The 20,210-nt window shown below is 36.9% G+C and overlaps 1 protein-coding gene and 1 long non-coding RNA gene across 2 annotated transcripts in view; one reads left to right on the plus strand and one right to left on the minus strand.

The window, feature by feature from the left end:
- c3a.1 (complement C3a, tandem duplicate 1) overlaps positions 1-13,409 on the minus strand; it is a 41,930-nt gene extending 28,521 nt beyond the window's left edge. Inside the window, exons 1-16 of the mRNA XM_052603407.1 lie at positions 13,229-13,409; positions 12,958-13,153; positions 12,655-12,823; positions 11,921-11,994; positions 11,747-11,835; positions 11,522-11,604; positions 11,330-11,417; positions 2,263-2,365; positions 2,011-2,131; positions 1,818-1,933; positions 1,543-1,689; positions 1,234-1,440; positions 907-1,098; positions 684-836; positions 477-606; positions 23-94 (exon numbers count right to left, since the gene is read on the minus strand). Of these exons, the coding sequence (XP_052459367.1) occupies positions 23-94; positions 477-606; positions 684-836; positions 907-1,098; positions 1,234-1,440; positions 1,543-1,689; positions 1,818-1,933; positions 2,011-2,131; positions 2,263-2,365; positions 11,330-11,417; positions 11,522-11,604; positions 11,747-11,835; positions 11,921-11,994; positions 12,655-12,823; positions 12,958-13,153; positions 13,229-13,299 (2,011 nt within the window). The 5' untranslated portion in view covers positions 13,300-13,409. The remainder of the gene's footprint in view (positions 1-22; positions 95-476; positions 607-683; positions 837-906; positions 1,099-1,233; positions 1,441-1,542; positions 1,690-1,817; positions 1,934-2,010; positions 2,132-2,262; positions 2,366-11,329; positions 11,418-11,521; positions 11,605-11,746; positions 11,836-11,920; positions 11,995-12,654; positions 12,824-12,957; positions 13,154-13,228) is intronic.
- Positions 13,410-17,775: 4,366 nt separating this feature from the next.
- LOC128018184 (uncharacterized) lies at positions 17,776-19,972 on the plus strand. Its single transcript, XR_008184768.1, has 3 exons — positions 17,776-18,163; positions 19,055-19,112; positions 19,201-19,972. It is a non-coding gene; the product is annotated as an uncharacterized LOC128018184 (long non-coding RNA).
- Positions 19,973-20,210: the final 238 nt, after the last annotated feature.

The raw sequence follows: 20,210 nt of genomic DNA on the forward strand, positions 1-20,210 counted from the left end.
TCAGAAAAAAGTGGCATCTCACCCAGTTTACTAGTGATCTGCTGGAGACTCTCAGCTCTTCGTTTTCTCTTTGAAGTTTTAGGACACTCAGACACTAGAGGACAATTCAGTTTAATAAGTTAGTTTATTTTAAAATATATATATATTTAAGAGCAATACGATCTATTTAGTAAACTTCATCAATTATATTCCAAAACCAAGGAAATAAGACATGGGAAGCAAACAACAGGAAAGTCAAGATATATGAAGGTCAATATATGACCAAAGACAATAGAAACAACAGGACAAAAAACTTATTACAGTAAGACGGAGAATTTCACACATATGACACCTCAGATTTACAACCAGAGTTATTCAGTTAATGGGATTATAAATGCCTTAGTTAAAGGACAATAACCTTTGGGAAAATGTTTTGTACAAAAAAAAAAAAAAAAAAAAAAACCTGTAGAATAAGGAAATCATATTAATAATAAAACCTGTTCTGGTGTTGGTTCCTCCTGCACCGTTGGACTCAAACATCAGACCTGCATCAGTGAAAACCCCCATACTGTCCCTCCCACCTCCTGCTGTACAGCCGGTGTCATGCTTCTCTATGACGTCCCAGATCTACAGCAACAAGAGACCATTTATAAACCAATCTCAAGAGTTCAGTGATTGTTGAGATGCTGATGAAGATCCTTCACCTGAGTCTGAGTGAGTCTGTTCTTGTTAAGGACTTGCACGGCCTTGTCAACCACCACCAGACCAACTTTAGCTCCAGGATCTCCAGTTATCTGCAGCTTGACCTCATCTCCTGTGCCATAGGTATTCATCTTGTCCTTCACCTTAATCTGGAGCTGTTATTAAAACAAGAGATGGTGTGTCAGACCTTGACACATCAACTGTTTATTGTGATTGTTGACCCACCTTTCCCATGCACGTGTCCTTCACATCGACCCAGACTGAATCAGACACCACCTCAGATGGGTCCACATGGTAATAAGCCACGAAGCGGAAGGACGGAACCATGTCTTTGGTTACAGTCACAGGCAGAGTCACTAGAGATTGTCCTTTCCTCTTAAACCTGTCTACTTTTACAATCTGACCTTTACTCAAGATCTGAAAAGGAAGCAGAGAAGTAACAAATAAACTTAAGCATCTTTGTATGGTTTCAAACAAGCTGTGGTAGCATATTGATGTCATTAACTGATAGATTTGTGGTGCAGATGAATAAGAAATAACTGTTATCTTTACCATGTATGTTAAGTCTTGATCTTTGACTCCAGGACTTTGTCCAGTGTTCAGATTTACTTTTATTGGATCACCGATCTGCAGCTCTGCAGCATCAATGCCAATGTGCAGGTAGTTTTTGGAGCCGTCTTTGGGCTTGTAGGCCTGAGCTGTCATCTTCTTCACTGCCTGCTGCTTTTCATCTATTATTTCTGGATCTTTGGTCTTTGCCTGATTTTTTTTTTTTTTATAAAAATGTATTCATAATGATTCACACAGACAACAAATAAACTTATCAAACTCAATCTTGTTCCACATATTGGCAGGTCTTACAGTGATCTCCAGTGTTGAAGATCCTCCCGGAGTGTTGACCGTAACCTTTGCAATGCCATTGGATCTTGTTTGACCTCTGACCCCTCCAGGACTGACCTCCAATTCTACATTTTCAGCAGGCGTCTGGTCAGGATTTGTTACGTATACCTTTTTATAAAACCAAGGCCAAACATAATAAATAAATAAATAAGTGATCTCTGTTAATATATTGATGGAATTGTTATTCTGTTACTATAACTCTTCAGGTTCTCAACTATCTAGTCAACGTATAATACCGAGACATCGAAGGGCATCCCAGGTTTGAAGAAGTGTGGTGTTTTTCTGAAGTGGATGGTGTACGGTGACGTCACAATCTGAATGCCTCTCCTTTCTGCTTCCACCATTTCACTGCCTGAAACACACGATTAGCTTCTCCTACAATCACACACGTGCAGGTAAACATGTGCAGACATATCTGTCCAGTCTTACCACTTTCTGTTAAAAGACTGACTGAAACATAGATGGATCGTCCAACCAGCTGGTTAATGTTTGGAAAGGTGTCAGTGATCATATCATTGGTCAGTTCTGCAGTACCCTCTCCTTTCATTATCTGTTCATATATGAGAAACACAGCAACATCAGTCTACAAGACAATGAAATGCTGTTTAACCACTTAAATTGTCCTCCAGGTGAGCAGAAATTATATTGATCCAAATTTGTGAGAAGTTTAATGTCTCACACCTGAACTTTTTGCAGAGATGCAGGAATACTTATTTTCTTCTCATCTTCCATCACACCAAACACCACAAACGCATTTCCATCCACCTTCTGTCCAAACAGGTACCTGTAAAAACACATCCAATCTCTCAAGTAAAACTGAATGTGAATATTTCTAACAGAACTTGTTAAAATTTACTTCAGTTGGTGTAACCTAATGATGTCTTGTTGAATCAGCTATTTTAAACGATTCTGTATTTCTGTCTCAAATAAAACACATTCAGTTTACCTGACATAAGTTAACATAGTTAATGAATTCTGGATAATAATATATTATTATTATTATTATTATTATTATTATTATTATTATTATTATTATTATTATGCATTGATAAAAAAGGAAAGAGAACACTTAATCATCACATTATAATACCAAGTCAATTAAAGTCAAACTCTGTCCTTACCCATCCTGACTGATTTGTCTTGTAATTTTGTGTTTTAATTTTGGGTCCTTCTCACTATTTGTAGCATGAGGCAGTACCTGCAACCCAATCATGCTGCACAGGTAGTCTAGCTCCTATAGGATGGCACCAGTGATGCGCTGGTTGATCCAAAATGAGCGGGTGCCTGCGGTCGCCCGCGGTTATGAGTCAATCAAAAAATATTTTTAATGATATTCGGGTCGTGGTCAGTCGGGTCCTAGTACTAGACACATTTTTGAAATACATAGACCTACACTTTATTGGCTGAATAACTTGCATGAAGATGCATAGCAAGATGCAAGATGGCGCCAATGAACCCGGCTTGCCGTCTCTCTGTCCTACGTTTGTCTCAGTTTGGTGTACCTGTGGTACCTGTTCGCCCCACATCTGGGCTATTCGTTTATGCATGATTTTCCACTGGTTCCATGCAGTCTCAGTGCTCAGCTACGATCGCCAAGCTTTAATTAATATTAAATATCGTATGGGAGATTACCCTGGATTGTGTCCCGCTCTGCAATCTCACTCTCAATCCTCATTCAACCTACCTGCGCTGGAGTGCGCTCGCCAGTTACCGTCCTGTGTTCCTCGAAGGAAGCGCCGCAGGAAGAGAGGTAATCGTGGAGGTGTTTGTGTGAGAATCAGAAGGGCAATTGCGTCTTCGATACAGTCTTCAATGGAGCTTTTGGTGGATAATATGAGCTTGGAGGGTCTTCACCTGTCGCGACGTTCATGGGATTATACTTTACATCTCCCAGTTTGCCCGGTTTTTCACTCATCTATTTTTTTCTGCTCCTGCGCGTTTACAGATTCGTCAAAGAGGAGTGAATTGTTCAAATCTTTGCCAACTGAACATGGTTCAACATCTGGATCTGAACTTGTCAACACAGCCCCCTTGAATATGGCCTTAGTGAACGCTAGGTCTGTTAGCAATAAAACTTTCATTTTACGTGACTTTTTTATCCGTTGTGATCTGGACATTTTGTGCTTGACTGAGACTTGGGTCGGTGCTGGTGAGTTGTCACCTTTTGAAGAACTTTGTCCACCGAATTGCTGTTTTATTAGTACCCCAAGATCTGCTGGTAGAGGTGGTGGGGTTGCAATGGTTTTTAAACAGTCACTTAATATTCAATCAGTTTCTGTTCAAACTTTTTTATCGTTTGAAGTACAGTGTGTGGTATTACAGTCTAATTCATCTCTGCTGTTCTGTGCTCTCATCTATAGGCCACCTAATGTTGGAAGTAATTTTACCAGTGAGTTTTCAGAATTTTTAACTTCTGTTGCCCCGTTGTATGATCGAATGTTGTTTCTGGGTGATTTTAATATACATCTGTGCTGCCCGGGGCGTCCTTTGGTTGCCGAGTTTTGTCATATCTTAAACTCGTTCGGTTTTTCTCAACATATAAATCAAGCAACTCATGTTCTTGGTCACACACTTGTCCTTATAAATGTCACATGGTTCCTCTGTAGTTGATGTTGTCATTGATGATGCTTCATTTTCTGATCACAAACCCATTCTTTTTAAGGTTCCTGCTGTTATCTCTGCTACTGTGAATAAGCCTGCTGATTATTATTCTCGTTTTATTAATTCACTGACTGTTTCTCAGTTTAATGATGACTATCTAGCTAATGCTGTTGAAAAATCTATCTCACATGCTGAAAAGGCATCCTATGGGCCTGATGTTTTGATTTCTCTGTTTTACACAGTTTGTTCTAATATCTTAGATTCTATTGCTCCTTTTAAGGTTAAACAACCTAAGATAAAATCTTATTATTGGTTGGATGACAACGCTCGCTCTCTTAGACAGGCGTGTCGTAAAGCAGAGAGGAGATGGAAGCATGATCATTTTACTGTGTCTCTTGAGATTTTTAAAGATTTTCTGGTTAAGTTTCAGAGTGCTGCTAAATCAGCAAGATCTAAATATTTTTCAGACCTGATTACCACACACTGTCATAGACCTAGGGATTTATTTTCCACAATAAATTCAGTTATTAATCTAGGGAGCCATCAGCAGGGCTCTGTGAGAAATTCTTGGCATTTTTTGTTGACAAAGTGAGTGCCATTCGCTTATCTTTTACTTCACCGCTTTCAGACCTGTCTTTGAACTCGCCTGGTAGTTCATTTTTATTTTGCCATTTTCAACATGTCTCTTTAATAGAACTTTCCGATCTCATTAACAAAATGAAGTCTACTAATTCCTCACTGGACATTGTTCCTTCTGTAATCATAAAAGCAGCTTTTCCAGTAATTGGCCCCAGTATCCAAGTGTTGATTAACTCCTCTTTGGACACTGGTGTGGTTCCGAACTGCTTTAAGCATGCGTTTGTTCAGCCTTTGCGTAAGAAACAAGGTTTGGATGAAAGTTGCTTTAACAATTTTCGGCCTGTCTCAAAGTTATCATTTTTGTAAAAGCTTTTGGAAAAAGTTGTGCAGTTACAACTGATCACATTCTTAAATACAGCTAATTTATTAGAACCTTTTCAGTCTGGGTTCACTACTTATCACAGTACGGAGTCTGCTTTGCTTAAAGTGTTCAATGATATTTTGATGGCAGTTGATGCTGGTAAAAATGCAGTATTGATTCTACTGGATCTTACAGCTGCTTTTGATACCGTGGATCATAATGTTCTTATTTGCCGTTTAGAACATCTGATTGGTATCAGGGGCACAGCCTTACAATGGTTTAGCTCATATCTCAAAGATAGATCTTTTTCTGTAGAGCTAGGCAAATTTTCCTCATCATCTGCCCCAATTACTAGTGGAGTACCTCAAGGCTCTATTCTGGGGCTGCTTCTTTTTAAGAAAGATATTATCTTATAAAGATATTATGGGGGATATTATCAGGAAGCACAATGTCTCTTTTCATTCATATGCTGATGATACACATTTGTACCTCCCGCTAAAAGCTGGTGATTCCATTCAACCATTGCTGGAATGTGTCTCTGATATAAAAAATTGGTTATCAAATAACTTTCTCAAACTCAATGAGAACAAAACAGAAATTATTGTTTTTGGTCCTCCAAAAATAAGAAAGGATATTATTAAGGAGCAGGGCAATCACTTCACCTCAATTTCCTCGCAGGTTAGAAACCTGGGCGTTATCATAGATTCAGAATTATGTTTGTCCAAACAAATTAATTCTGTCGTGAGGAACAGCTTTTACCAATTACGGGTCATCTCCAAACTTAAACAGTTTTTGTCTTTTCAGGATTTGGAGAAGGTTATTCATGCTTTTATCACTTATTGTTTAGATTACTGTAATTCACTGTACTCAGGTCTTCCTCAGTCATCGCTTTTACGCCTCCAGTTGGTACAAAATGCAGCTGCAAGGCTGCTGACTGGGGCAAAGAAATATGACCATGTCACTCCAATTTTAGATTCTCTTCACTGGCTTCCAGTCCATTTTAGGGTTCAGTTTAAGATTCTGTTGTTTGTTTTTAAAGCTCTTAACAATCAAGCTCCATGCTATCTTAAAGATCTTATCATCCCTTTGTCATCTACCAGACTTTTAAGATCTGCTGACAGGGCTCTTTTATCTTTCCCTCGTTCCCGTATGAAAACTAAGGGTGACAGAGCCTTTTCAGTCACTGCCCCCCGTCTGTGGAACCAATTGCCTCTATACTGCCGCCTTGCACCTTCCATTACCATTTTTAAATCGAGGTTGAAAACATATCTTTTCTCCTTAGCATTTTAATTTCACTTCATTGCTGTTTTATTGTATTATATGTCTTGTTTTTTTTTTTTGTTGTTGTTTTTTTCTGTTTCCTCTTACTTTTAATTTGATTTTACATTGTTCAGCACTTTGGATAGCTTTGCTATGTTTAATGTGCTATATAAATAAAATTTACTTACTTACTTACTTATTATGACACAAGAGCTCATGTTTAATGTGCAGAGATGGAGGCGGCAAAGAAGACTGCACAGGGAGCAACGTCGCTGTTTTTAAAACATGATTTTGATGACTTCATTAAGTTTTGTTTTATAGAAAACTCTTTTTAAAAGATTTTCGTTTTGTATAAATTGTATCTTAATTTTGATCAATGTTTTATCAATCAGTTGCCCGTATTTAATAAATAAGAAGCAAATATATAGCCTACAATGTAATAAGGCACCGGCACAATCACTTGCATTGCATGTGAACTAAACTCAGCATGTGCCTCACAGATTTGAGAAATATAGGCTATATATTACAGACAGCTTGAAATGTCTTTTAAACGGAAATATTCAAACCAAAATAAACGGGCTACTCTCTGATGTAATCCATATGAAATGTGCATTTCTCTCTGGCGTTCATGGCGAGTCCGCATCGTCAACTTCATCTTTGCAGTGACACAGAAAACACCAGTTTATTACTAAACAATAGAATGACTCCTTGCATATTTTCAAACCAGCTGGCCATTCTTTGTTGAGCGAGACCCCACGGAATGAGCGAGCGGATCGGAATATTCAGAAATGTCTGATCGGAGATCTGAACCCGAGCCTCAATGTCTGCTGACCTTGCAGAAACATACAAATAGATATAGCCAGATTAGACTATTTTAGTACAAATTATGAGCTTACTGACGATTTGTTTATAATTCTTGACAAAATTATAATATATATATATATATATATATATATATATATATATATATATATATATATATATATATATATATATATATTTTTTTTTTTTTTTTTTTTTTTGCCTAGTTATTTTTGCCTACGTTCCTATGTCCCAATGATGCTACGATGAGTATTAAATGCTTTTTAAAAATGCGGGTCAGGAAGCGGGTCGGGTACAATATTTTCTTTTTCTTTTTTTGCGGTCCGAGTTGCGGGCGGGTTAGTTGAAAACGTCGGTCGGGAGCGGGTTATTAATACATTGACCCGTGCATTACTGGATGGCACATCCATCCATACATGCTGTCACAGGGAGGTTTGGTGTGTTTAATAACAGAGTCATGAAAGTGATTCGGGAGATGGGCCGTTACACAAGGAGAGCTGGACGGGGCACCATGGACCCCATCCACCATCTCATCAGGAGCAGGCCTAGACGTTGTTGTGAGTGCATACAGGATGTGGGAGCCATACACCCTACTAACTTATATTATGAGTTGCTTTGATGGAATCCATGCAAGATCGAGCAGCATTTAATATATTATAAGTATTATTTATTAGTTTTATTCATTTTTACTCAAATTTTTGGTGTGGTTTTAAATTTAGCCCTCATTGGGTTGAAGATTTTGGTTCCCACTGATCGTTGTCACATTATTTTGTTCCTAGTGATGTAAGGTTTTCAACTTGAATATTTCATTCATCGAGATCCAATGTGTAATTTAAAATGGTAATTAAATGCCCATTTCCCATAAGTTGATATGATTATTTAGGGTCTTAATGGGAAGTCTGTAACAGTTTGGTTAAAATTTCTCAATGGTAGTGTAAATAGCACTTTTTTCCTCGTCAAAAACAGCTCTGTTCAGAGCAAGCCGTTTTCTAGCATTTTCCTTTAAATGTTAATGAGCTCTGCTGACCTCGCCCCTCTCTTCCAAGCTGCTCTCAGAGAGACTGTTTGCTTTAGCCTCATTTATCGTGAAACTTGCTAATCAGCACATTATTAGGAAAGGTGATTTGCAAAATTTCATTCAAACCTTATACTCACTTTTGTGTTGGTGAAGATTTATGTAGACCAGGGGCACATTCTCTTGAGAAACAAATGTAATCCCCAGCGTCTTCAGAGGCTCAGATTTAAAAGTAAATTACGACTGCTATGTTCGTTATTATGTCCAACAACAGAATGCCTCAATCATTTGGGAGTCATTATTGTCTACATCTGCTCTGGCGGTGAAAAAATAGCGAATTGATGATAGCTCACTCAGGGCGGAGCTAATGTCAGATGCCAGTCCAGTCAGTGCTGAACAGAGTTGGGTATAACGCATTACAAAGTAACGCGTTACTGTATTCTAATTACTTTTCGTGGTAACGCAGTAATGTAACTCATTACATTTAAAATAAATGTAATTTGATTACAGTTACTGATGTCAATAAAATTAAGTTACTTGCATTACAAATGTATTAGTACGAAAAAATATTAAAGTAAATAAATTAAAATGCATTTCTAATCACGTTTTGGGGCGGCTGCGTCAGTTATTGAGCATGCGCTTTAATTAATTACTGGAGAACTCGTGCTGTTAAAATGGACGGAGATTTTTGTTTAAGAACGGGAGGGAAGGTAACTTCTGGACAGGTGAAGAGAGCTGTAGCAGCGTGTGTGGTGGAGGAAATGCTGCCCTTGTCGACTGTGGAATCGCAGTCATTTAGAGACTTTGCTTTCGATGATAGCCTAGCCTACTCGTGACGGACAGCTCTAAAGACATTTGCAAGGTATCTAGATAAATGCTATGCGGATAGAGGGCTGTCACTTTTGTGTAAAAAGCATTTTCGATTTTTAAGACATACGTGTTCATTGAATAGATTGTAAAATCGATTTTCCATGTCTAAAAAAAAAAATTTCCTTTTATAACGCCACATATCGGACGAACGAGAGCGCAAACACACAAGTCAGCAATATTTCTTATTTATTGGCATTAGAGCATTAGACCGGAGCTCGACAGGTTTCGGCCCGAGCCCGAAGTACATTTTGATTGACAGACTTTTAAACCCGAACCAGTGTGCAGCGCAGCCCGACATTCAGATGTGCGCATACACAAACAGCTCTTTTGCCTTTTGTCAACAATGAGTCATTTATACATGTTTTAACATAATTTATTCATAACTAACGTAGACTAGGCCACTTGGAAGTTGGAATAAAGAAATAAAATAAGTCCTCTGTAACATCGTATCTCAGCACTCTAAATAGACATAGACTCATTTAGCCTATAAATAAACCAACAGATTAAATTAAGATATGGTATTTGGCAATAACGAAATTAAGATAAAGGCTCCGCCGGGTTTGCTTCTCATATCAGCTGACATTTAATAAAAGAATAATGCCAACATTAGCGTAAATACTCTGTCCACATTATGCATTTAAGCCTTAATGGATATATAGTTATCATTTGAAAAACCTTTACTCACAGAGATTAGGCTAGATCTAGTGTTTTGTGGAGGAAAATGAATGAATCCACTGTAGATGTCTTCAATGTGTTCCTGCGCTCACTGATGGTGATTATTCACTCATTATTCTCATTATAAACATGGTCAAAACTTTTCCACACCTCAGAACTTTGCTTTAGTTGGTGGTGCAACCGAAACGTATTTTCGCCAGAGGCAAGCCTCCGTTACACCTACTCATCCATTTCACATCTTTCTCGCGCTAATCGATTTACCTATCAATTAATATTAATTTACCTCACAAACCGGAGCGCAAGCCCGAACCCGCGTTTAGATGATATAAATTACGTTTTTTTACATCTATATTTGTGTAATTGTTTAATTATTTTAAAATTAATAGTTTGGTCAAAATCGATTCCCTATTTTCATTTTCGAAACTTTTTTTGGTTGGTCCGATCGATTGTGCAATCGATTTTCGAACGAAAAGTGACAGCCCTATGCGGATATGGAGTATGAACTAAAAAAAAAAAAAAACATTCGAGCGTTTGGAATACGTCTCCACATCCGCAGACATCTGGACTTGTAATAATAGAAGCTTCCATGGAACGACAGCCCATATGTAGTTAAGACATACTGTAGCTATATACATTTAAAAAGACTACAGTTTTCATTGTTAGGCAAGTTTATGTTAAGAATGTTAAGTTATAGAAATGCATTGGATCTTTAATTCAAGTTGCTGTTTTCATATTTCTGTAATATTTTTCAGTCAATATTAAATTACGGAAAGAACTGAGTTTCACTTTGTTTGTAGTTTTTTTCCTTGTAGGTTTAATAGGTTTTCAAAGTAACTTAAAAGTAAAGTAATTAGTAATCTGATTACTTTTTACTTGCAGTAATCAGTAATGTAATCAAATTACAATTTTAGAGCAGTAATTAGTAATTTGTAGTGGATTACTTTTTTTGGGTAACTTACCCAACACTGGTGCTGAAACCCTACTGTCAATCAAACTATCATGGGAGGGGCCTGTCTGTGTGACCTCACAAAGACAGGCATCTGAGATTGACTAGATTTCAGAAAGAGGTTAAGATTTAAGTAGATTAAACACACTTCGTATTTTGTTGTATTTTTATCAATATAGGGTGGTTGTCTACACACACTGCCAACACCCACTTCAGTTCAAACAACTTGTAAAAGTGCATTTAGCATCTGAAGACCCATTTTTTATTTTATTTTTTGCACTTTTTATTAAAATTGAAATTCATCTGACCATCCGGTTGCTGGTCAGGAGAGTCTAATCGCCTCCCGTTACTCCCTGTACAGTGCACATCAACAACTGACACCCAAGTCACAAAAGAGTTGCACATGTCAGAATTGAGCTCAAAATCGGAACAAACGATGCAGAGTGTATAGCCTACCCGGCCTAACTGCAAGTTAATTGATAATATGTTGTGATTGGCATTGTAATTTTGTTCTAAATCAGCCGGCTAACTTTGAGCTGGCTGTGTGAAAAAAAAAAAAAAAAAAACTGTTTGAAAATATACATTTCAAAAGAATGCAGCTGAACATATTTTGTCTTACTTGGCTTCAATGTCGACTGTCAGACTCTCATCACGCACATAGAAGAATGACTTGCTGGGCTTTAATTTCACTTCAAATGTTGGAAGCACTAAAACCAATATAGACAAAAGACACGCAAATAAATCAATAAATACATTCTTTAACTTGTTATCATATGCTTACACAACAAGAGTTTGTAGACACAGGTCTTACCATATTCTTTGACCTCAAAGTCAGCAGTATATGTCTTCTGAGGAGTGTTTGAGAACAGTGTGACAATCTTCCAGATCCCAGGACTGAAAAAAAAAACCCAAAACACATCCAGAATCATAAATGCCTTCGTTCATGACATTAAAACATGATAACAGACCATGAACAGCTAAGGATTTCCTGCTACAGTAGTTTCATTAGCTTCCGTTCTGATAGTGTTTTACACACCTGGCCATCTCAGGAATGGCATATTTCCCAGACTTCATGCCTTTCACTGGAAAAATCTTCTCTGATGAAACTGTGATGCCTTGTGGATTCTTCAGGAATACATAAATAATAATGAACAGCTGAAATGTTATGAATGAGTGTGATTGTGTGTGTGTGTGAAATAACAGTGTGTACCATGATTTCCACTGTGATTCCAGACTGACTGAGTGGTTCCAGGTTAGGCGTCAAAGAGAAAATCCTGTATTGGACTGCAATAGAGATGCTTTGTTTGAAAGTTTAATATATTATTATTTTTGTCTGTTAAATGTGATGAAATGACACCATAAATAGTTAATCTTTACTATGCATTATTGTAGCCCTCGAAGCTTAATAATTCCTCTCATAATCTTAATCAGTGGATTTTTTGCCTGTTGTCAGCTCTGTGTAACTTCTCCTTGCTACAGTATGTGTAAATAAAAGCATTATTTAAAAAAAAAAAAACTATGTTTTTCATAATATTTAATAAAAAGTAGTCGTGTCCTTAGATTTTGCTTCAGTCCTGTTACCATAATTAATCTAGCTTATCAAAATTAAAATGACATGACCTTGAGCACAAGGCTAGTAATAGCTATAATAGTCTAATGGCGTATTTCATATTCTAACATATAATACACAATTTGTTGTTATTATTTTTACTTCGCTTCAGATGATTTGACACACAGTGCATTTTATAGTCACTTAAAGACTTTTTTTTTTGTCTGAACACATTTCAGCGTGTAAAAAATAAAAAGAAAATACCTTTTTTAAAAAGCAAATATGCCACTGACATTCCAGATGTAATTTTAATTGCTTTATGACGTAACGCTGATGTAACAAATGTAAAGTTCTATTCACTCTATTTCGGTTGTGTTTTCAACACTTAATGGTACCTGTGCTAGCAGGTGTGTAGATGGGTTTGTCTGTTTGGACAAATATATATCCAGACTGGAATGAGAGCAGGACCACTTTCTCCAGAGTGACGGTTGGAAACTGAGCTTGTAGATACACATACTGCTTCTCCAGAGGATCGTCAGAGAAGAAGTTCTGATCATCAGGGATCTAAATGACAGAAAATGAATTAGTCATCTGCCAAATTTGAACAAAATAAAAGGCATTTTACAAACTAAGTTGTCAAACTGTACATAATGCATCACACATACACACAAGCAAAAAGTATGTCAAAGTAGTATCACCTTTATGTCTTTAAGGATTTGGAAATTGTTGGCTGCAGTCAGTCTCACTGATTGAGACAGTATCTCCCTGTCTTTTTTTGGGTGGTTCTTTACTATGATCTTCACGTTCAGGTCTCCTCCAGAGTAATCCTGAGCCTCCAAAAACACGTTCTCTGAGGAACCCACCCTCAGCATATTAGGAGCCGACATAATATACCTGAGGAGATCAAATCAGAGCGTTTGAGAACAGATCTGTGAGTGAATCCATGAACAAATAGTGTTTGATACTCACAGCGGGTGACATAGTGTGAGGAGCGGTGAGGAGAGCAGAACAACAGTCAGAAACAGCAGCTTCACCTCCATCCTGACTGTGTGTGTGTGTGTGTCTCTTCCTGTGAGCGTCTGTGAAGCTGCAGCAGCTCAGATTTATACCCACCTCCTCCACCCTCAGAGTCCAAACTGCACGCTCTCTCTTCTGCACCCCTTGTTCCATCATGATGATTAGGCAACACGTTTGGGAAGGGGAGGATCTTGAACATTTTTTTGTGGAATTTCCCAAATTAGAAAATATTGCATTTATAATTTGTGTGAGGAAAACCAAAAATTATGATGAAGCTGTATATGTACATGTATCTCAAGCTATTGTTGTTGTAGTTTGTAAACATGTTATCATACATCATATGCACAAACACCCATGAAATGTCATATTCAGGCTATTATGGCTGCATTTCACAAACATACTGAATTACTGGCATAACTCTCTTTTAACAGATGTTTCAAGTCCCAAGTAATAAAAATTGAACCAAATGTCAACTGTATGCCTGAAATGCACCTTTAAAAAATACATTGTGTTCCTTCCATTCAGAATATAGAAAGCTGTAGAAGCAGAATTTTGCAAAATGTTGTGGACCTGAGTGTAGATTTGTATATCAGACAGGAGACATATAAAGAGCATGAAGAGTTAATAGCAATGCAATTCTGATTTCCCGTAAATGATTACGCTTGCTGTGTAAATTCAACCTTTGGTAAATTGGCAACTGCTCTATTGATCTTTTAGGGGTCCAGAGAACTATTGAACAGTATATTGTCATGAAAATATGCCACAGATGTAAGCTGCAGTGTAATGAGTTTTGGTTTATTTTAACTTAACATTTTAACTTGACTAACATAATCATCTTTAACCTTGAATTCATGTACACATATTACATTTACTAATTTGTGAATATAAATGTAAATTAAGAAAGTGTGTCTTTTCTATCCCCAGGTTGCTCCATTGAGAATGCCACTGTAAGTAGGGGAGAGAGGAGTGTTGTAACACATTTTGTAAAACATCTTTAACAAACATCTGTAAGCATTCTTTTATGCATCTAAAACGTAACATTTTAACATTTCCATATTACCCCTGTAACATAATGTACAGTCGCACATATTTGTTTGAACCTGGAACAAAATTTTAATCCAAAACTTTAGTCTTGACCATATCCCTACACTAAAACATAACCTTAACTATTAGTATTCCCTAAAATCAGAGGAAATGTTAGTTGAGCACCAAACACTGGTTGTAAGCCTAAACTTCACAAAAAATACAAACTGGTTCTTTAAACTCGATTGGTTTATCACAACATTGTTCCAGGGTCAAAACAGATGTTGATCCAGGAACATGTCGCACTTGGTAAAATCAGGTTCTGCATGTAAGCACAGTCAGATGGTCATAATCACAAAACAAACCCTGTTATGAGGATTTGTATAACCCTTAGAAATGTATTTTGCTATGATGATAATCATGTTGACATTTAGTTCAATTTATTTTTGATAAAAGTGTCACTTAGATTAGTTTAATGGTTTCACTAATACAAAATAGTTCATTACAACAGAGCAAAAATAAGAAAACTGCAAATACTACAGAGGACACCTGTTTGTTAGTTTCTAGTTTCCCTAAGACCTTGATTAGCTGTCCAGGTGTGTTTATTTGGGGTTTGAGCTGGACTCTACAGGACAATGGCCTTCCAGGAGCAGGTTTGGACACCCCTTGTAAAAATAATTGCATAATATATTATTGACTCTTTCACCATTTGAACTGACATCATTCAATGTCATTTGGAATAGTGAATTAAAAAAAAATAATAATAAAAATTAAAGAAGCCGTTTTTGTCATATATTAGGTACATATTATAATTAATGAATGTGCACATATTGTAAATGTACTAAAAATAATTATGTGGGTTTCCTGGTAGCCTTCAGTAAAGTAACTTGCTTTCTTCACTGACAAATATGAAAATGAAAATACTATCAATCAAAGCAGAGAGCTGCATTGACAAATAATATACTGGCCACTGACATAGTTTTAAATTGTTATCCAGTTGTTTGGCCTTCAAACAGTTCCTCTTAAAATAATAATAATAATAATAATAATAATAATATATATATATATATATATATATATATAATATATTAGCATTTTGGTAATGTCTGTAACACATCAATATTAGGAATGTGGTTGTTCATAATTACATGAAGTGAATGTGGATGATTAATTAAAATGCATCTGTGAGTTAACTATAGAAGCAGTTTAGTCTCAAATATAATTCACGCAAAAAACATGATTCACACATGTGTAGACAATTTTACTATATGAAACCTAATTCATGTACACACAAAAAAAAAAAATTCACGTGTGTGAAAAAATATATATTCACAAAAAGCAATTCACATGCGCAAAATAAAATTATATGTTTATAAAATACGTTTCACAAATGCAAAAAAACTATTTGTAGTTATACAACCGTGCACAAAAACCTTTGAATGTTTAAAATGTACGAGTGTCTGAATGTAGGAATCGTCATTTACTACGAATCCACTTGGATTTGTGTGCGTGTGTTTTTGAGACTTTCCTGGCAGAGCTCTCTTCCCACGTGGGTCTGTCGTACTCTTTAGCCAATCAGATGCGAGCTTACCATTCAACCAATCATATCATAAGCCACTGAGTGCATTCAAGGAGCATGATTCTGCGGCACCTTTTGCACAATATGGATTAATTAGAACGGAAATTAAGCCTTTACATCAGTAATCCAGCATGGCGAATGAAGAACGGGAAGCACGAGTAAGATTTTCTCAAATACGTTTCCAATTTTATTTTGCGCATGTGAATGGGCTAGGTGCACAAGATGGCGCCGGTGAGCTTCAGCGACGCGAGTGTGTGCGTACTTATTTCCGGTCTTGCGACGCTCGCATTGACTGTAAGGGAAACTTACAAACGAAACTTGGCTAGATGTAAATAATTAATGATTTTCAAATTTAATAGCCGATAGTGGTATATCAAAAACATGGGGAAACATCCTCCCTATATTTTGCGTACCTCTGTGTGGAAATTCATCAAGATACAACGCGGAGATTGCTTTATTATTCTGTTGATTATGTGGATCAGTGTCAGGTCAGGTCCACAGGGATTTCTTCTTTCAAACACAAACCTCTTAAATATGCAATACTTTTGATTTTCGAAGAGCAGGTTTTGTTCTGTTATGTAAGATAAATGTTTCTGACTGTAAAACAAGACGCACAGAGATTTCTGATAAAGCATGTTTTATTAACTTTATTTGATAACATAATTTATAACTAACTGTACAATTAAACGTAATATAATTATGGTAGGTTTGCCATAATTAAAAGATCACTGTTTGCATTCATGTGTGTTTTTATCTGTTTATTTGTTTTGTGAAAGATCTGCAGCATAAATCATTATCTGTCTATGAGTAGCCATGTATATTGTTATTGTTTTGCATTAATTATCAGATTAAACAGATATTAAAATTAGTCACGTATTTTTTACTGTGTAAAATAATAAAATATGTTGTGAAAATAACGATGAAACAGACTGATGTATGTGTACAATTGAGAAATGGATACTTCTGAAGATAAATCGCAGCCCACGTCTCACGAGGTAAATATTAAATATAAAAAATAATAATAATAATAATGCAAACATTTTCGAGAAATAAGTAATTTGTACATTTACATATTTGGTAAGATAAAATACATTATATAGCTGTGTATACACACCATGAGTTCAACTTTCATTTTGTGAACAGTAGTGAGCATTAGTGTATTTAATTCATTCACCAGACCCAAACATACACAAGTAACAAATCCACTGGCTCAGTTAACATTTGTAGTATAGTGATAATAGCAGTGTATATCTTATTTGCATATGAAGTAATATTATAAATCCTGTAAACATATAGAAGGTAATATTTGGACTTCTCCGGATCTCTGCACTGACTTTAAGCACAACCGGAAATATCTACGCACACACTCGGCAAGACCGGAAATCCAAGATGGCGGAGATATGCAACTAGCCCATTGCTTTTTGTGAATATATATTTTTTCTTTCACGCACGTGAATTTTTTTTGTGTGTACATGAATTAGGTTTCATGCATGTGAAATTGTCTACGCATGTGTGAATCGTGTTTTTTGCGTGAATTATATTTGAGACTAAACTGCTTCCATAGTTAACAGCCTTGTCCTCAGTTTTGTGAACTGTTCAAAGCGTGTCATTTAAGAGTTTTTGGTTTTGACTGTGTCAGTGTTTGCTCAAGGTTAGTAGCTGGCACTCTCTGTTAAGCTTTTAATAAATGATTAAAGATATTTGGATAAAACGTGTGGACTTTCTTAACTGGTCAGAATTTATGTTTTTTTTTTTTTTTTTTTTTTTTTTTATCAGTTCATTGAAAGTTCAAATTGACCTGATTTACTTCAATGGTTCAGTGTGCACCACCGCTACTGCAGGGGATTTATATTAAAATTTCCTATATGTTAGCCATTTTTACATTCAAATTAAAAGGGGAGAGGCTATTGCTTAAGTTTATTTTTATTTAGCCTACCACAATTTGTCATGTACATTTATTTATTTAGTAGTAGTTGTAGGCCATAGTGCAACTCTTGACACTCATGGGAAGTTAAAGGCAGGGATAAGTTCATGCGTGAACGCGTGCGTTTTGGGGGAAAATGAGGGCGTTGAGATTCTTGAGCGCGTTTCACTCTCTTTGGTGAGTGGAACAGGTAGAGCGAGCTGACGCGCTTCCGGTCGCAGGTGAGAGAGAAGCCGTCATGAACGCGCGCGTCAAATAAAACTTCCTCACGCTGTGCGCTTGGACGCGGAGGTCTTGATCGTTTGGGATTCAAAATAACAACAGCCGCGGGTCCTCCGCGGTTAACACGGCAGTTTCTCAGGTGAGCTTCGTTTCTCTTTCAGTCGATATTTGTTCGTCTCTGGGTGTTTTGAAAAGAGCTCGTCAAACCGGCTCCGCCACCGGTATCCCGTGTCTGACTGACTCACCTCACTCCCAAACAACCAACCGACCGCTGAATGCGTACAACTGTCTCTGCAGAAAACAGTAACACTTAAGCTCGAAGTAAAATCATTTCTGAAGAATAGAGCAATGAAAGTCCATTATGAAAGCAGGTGTCTCTAATGCAATATAGAGCAGTGTGTGGAACATCGTGGTATATGAAGAGTTCAAAAGTGCTGTTTCCAATTTTTATCTAAAATTAGCATTTTTTTTCCCCCAGGCTCATGCTTGAGTTCAATCATTTTACATTAATGTCAACGTGTTGGTCCTTTTCTATGCCATTATAGTGAAGTAATTGAATAAATGTAGGAGTCTGGTAAAAATACTCATTTTAGATGAAGATTTCAAACGGCGCTTAGAGGCTTTTGCTTCTGAACCCTAGAATTCTGTCTGTTGGACTTATTTAGAAGAATTGAGGTTTCTAACTTGAAAAGCACACAAAACCAACATTAATCCATAACATCATGAACTGTTTTCCAGGTCTTTTTTTAAAAGTCATAAATAGTTCAATCTGAGGAAAAGACGCCAGTTCATTTCATTTACTGAAACTCATTTGGCTTTGGAATGATTAGAGGGTGAGTTAATTTCAAAGTGTTTTTGTGGATTTCCTTGTAGTTGTAGATCAGTGTTGTTCTCCCAGACTAATAATTAACCCTATCAGTCCACAGCCAAACAGTAGACTCATTCAAAATGATCTTTTCCTCTTTGAATGTGTTTGTGTACTGCTTTGTGTAGGAATTCACGTCCCGCTTTTATCTTCCTCCTCCACTAGGTTAAAGTTACCTTCCAAAATGTAAAAGGATGACCACTGTGTAGTCACTAATTACCAGGTACTTTGCCTCTCTTGAACAGACACACACTTAGAACACTGTTACCCAGATATTCTCAGTCTGTGTTTGTTTTCACATGTGCGTGGAGCATCATGAGTTCATTGAGCACATTGGGCCTGTGCATGCCAGTGATGTTCTTTCTGGCTCTGGTCCTGGTTCTGTTCTCGTGCGTCCTCCGTAAGAAGCGGAAGATGGAGGGATCATACCAGCCCAGCTCGGAAGAGCGGAAACAAGCCAAGAACAACGGAGCCGAGAGACCCGGTCTCACTCTTCCACTGCCCAAAGAGGAGAGACTGATCTGAATGCAGCCCTCAGAAAAGATGCTGTTTAGGTGAACAGATCTTTCATTATGACTTTGTGTTGATACGCACCGGTGCAGTCCTGACAAAAAAGTGGAGGGTCATGCATGGAGAACGATTAAAGTGGTGGTGGGTATTTATCTGATGCTTTTGACTGAGATGTGAGAATGCTTTCATTTGCTTTCACAACTTGGGACATCTGAAGACACTGCCAAGTGTATCAAAAGTAAAGAAGCCAGATGATTTAGATGGACAGCCAAACCAGTTTGACTTTGTTTAATTAATCTGTACTTTAAGTTTACTGACCTGAGAGTCTTTGTGGAGGGGACATGGCAGCTTCACCTCCAAAACAGTTTACCATTAGCATACTGAATACTTTAAATATCCTACATCAACATTAAGTTGCAGTGTTTTCATAGGTAGAGAGAGAAATATATTGCACTTTGCCAAATGTTGTTTTGTATTAGGTTTGCATTTTTTTATAATGTCTGTAACATTGATCATCATGTGATGAAGTGACTGTAACTGTGGATGATTAATTAAATTGCATCTGTGAGTTAACAGCCTTGTCCTCAGTTTTGTGAACTGTTCAAAACGTGTCATTTAAGAGTTTTTGTTTTTGACTGTGTCAGTGTTTGCTCAAAGTTAGCAGCCGGTGCACTGCGCACTCTGTTAAGCTTTTAATAAATGATTAAAGATATTTGGATAAAACGTGTGGACTTTCTTTGTTGGTCAGAATTGGTGCTTTTATCTGTATAAAAAAATAAATAAATAATAATAATAATAATAATATTCAAAT

Source organism: Carassius gibelio, chromosome A1 (assembly GCF_023724105.1).
Source record: "Carassius gibelio isolate Cgi1373 ecotype wild population from Czech Republic chromosome A1, carGib1.2-hapl.c, whole genome shotgun sequence".
NCBI lineage: Eukaryota > Metazoa > Chordata > Actinopteri > Cypriniformes > Cyprinidae > Carassius > Carassius gibelio.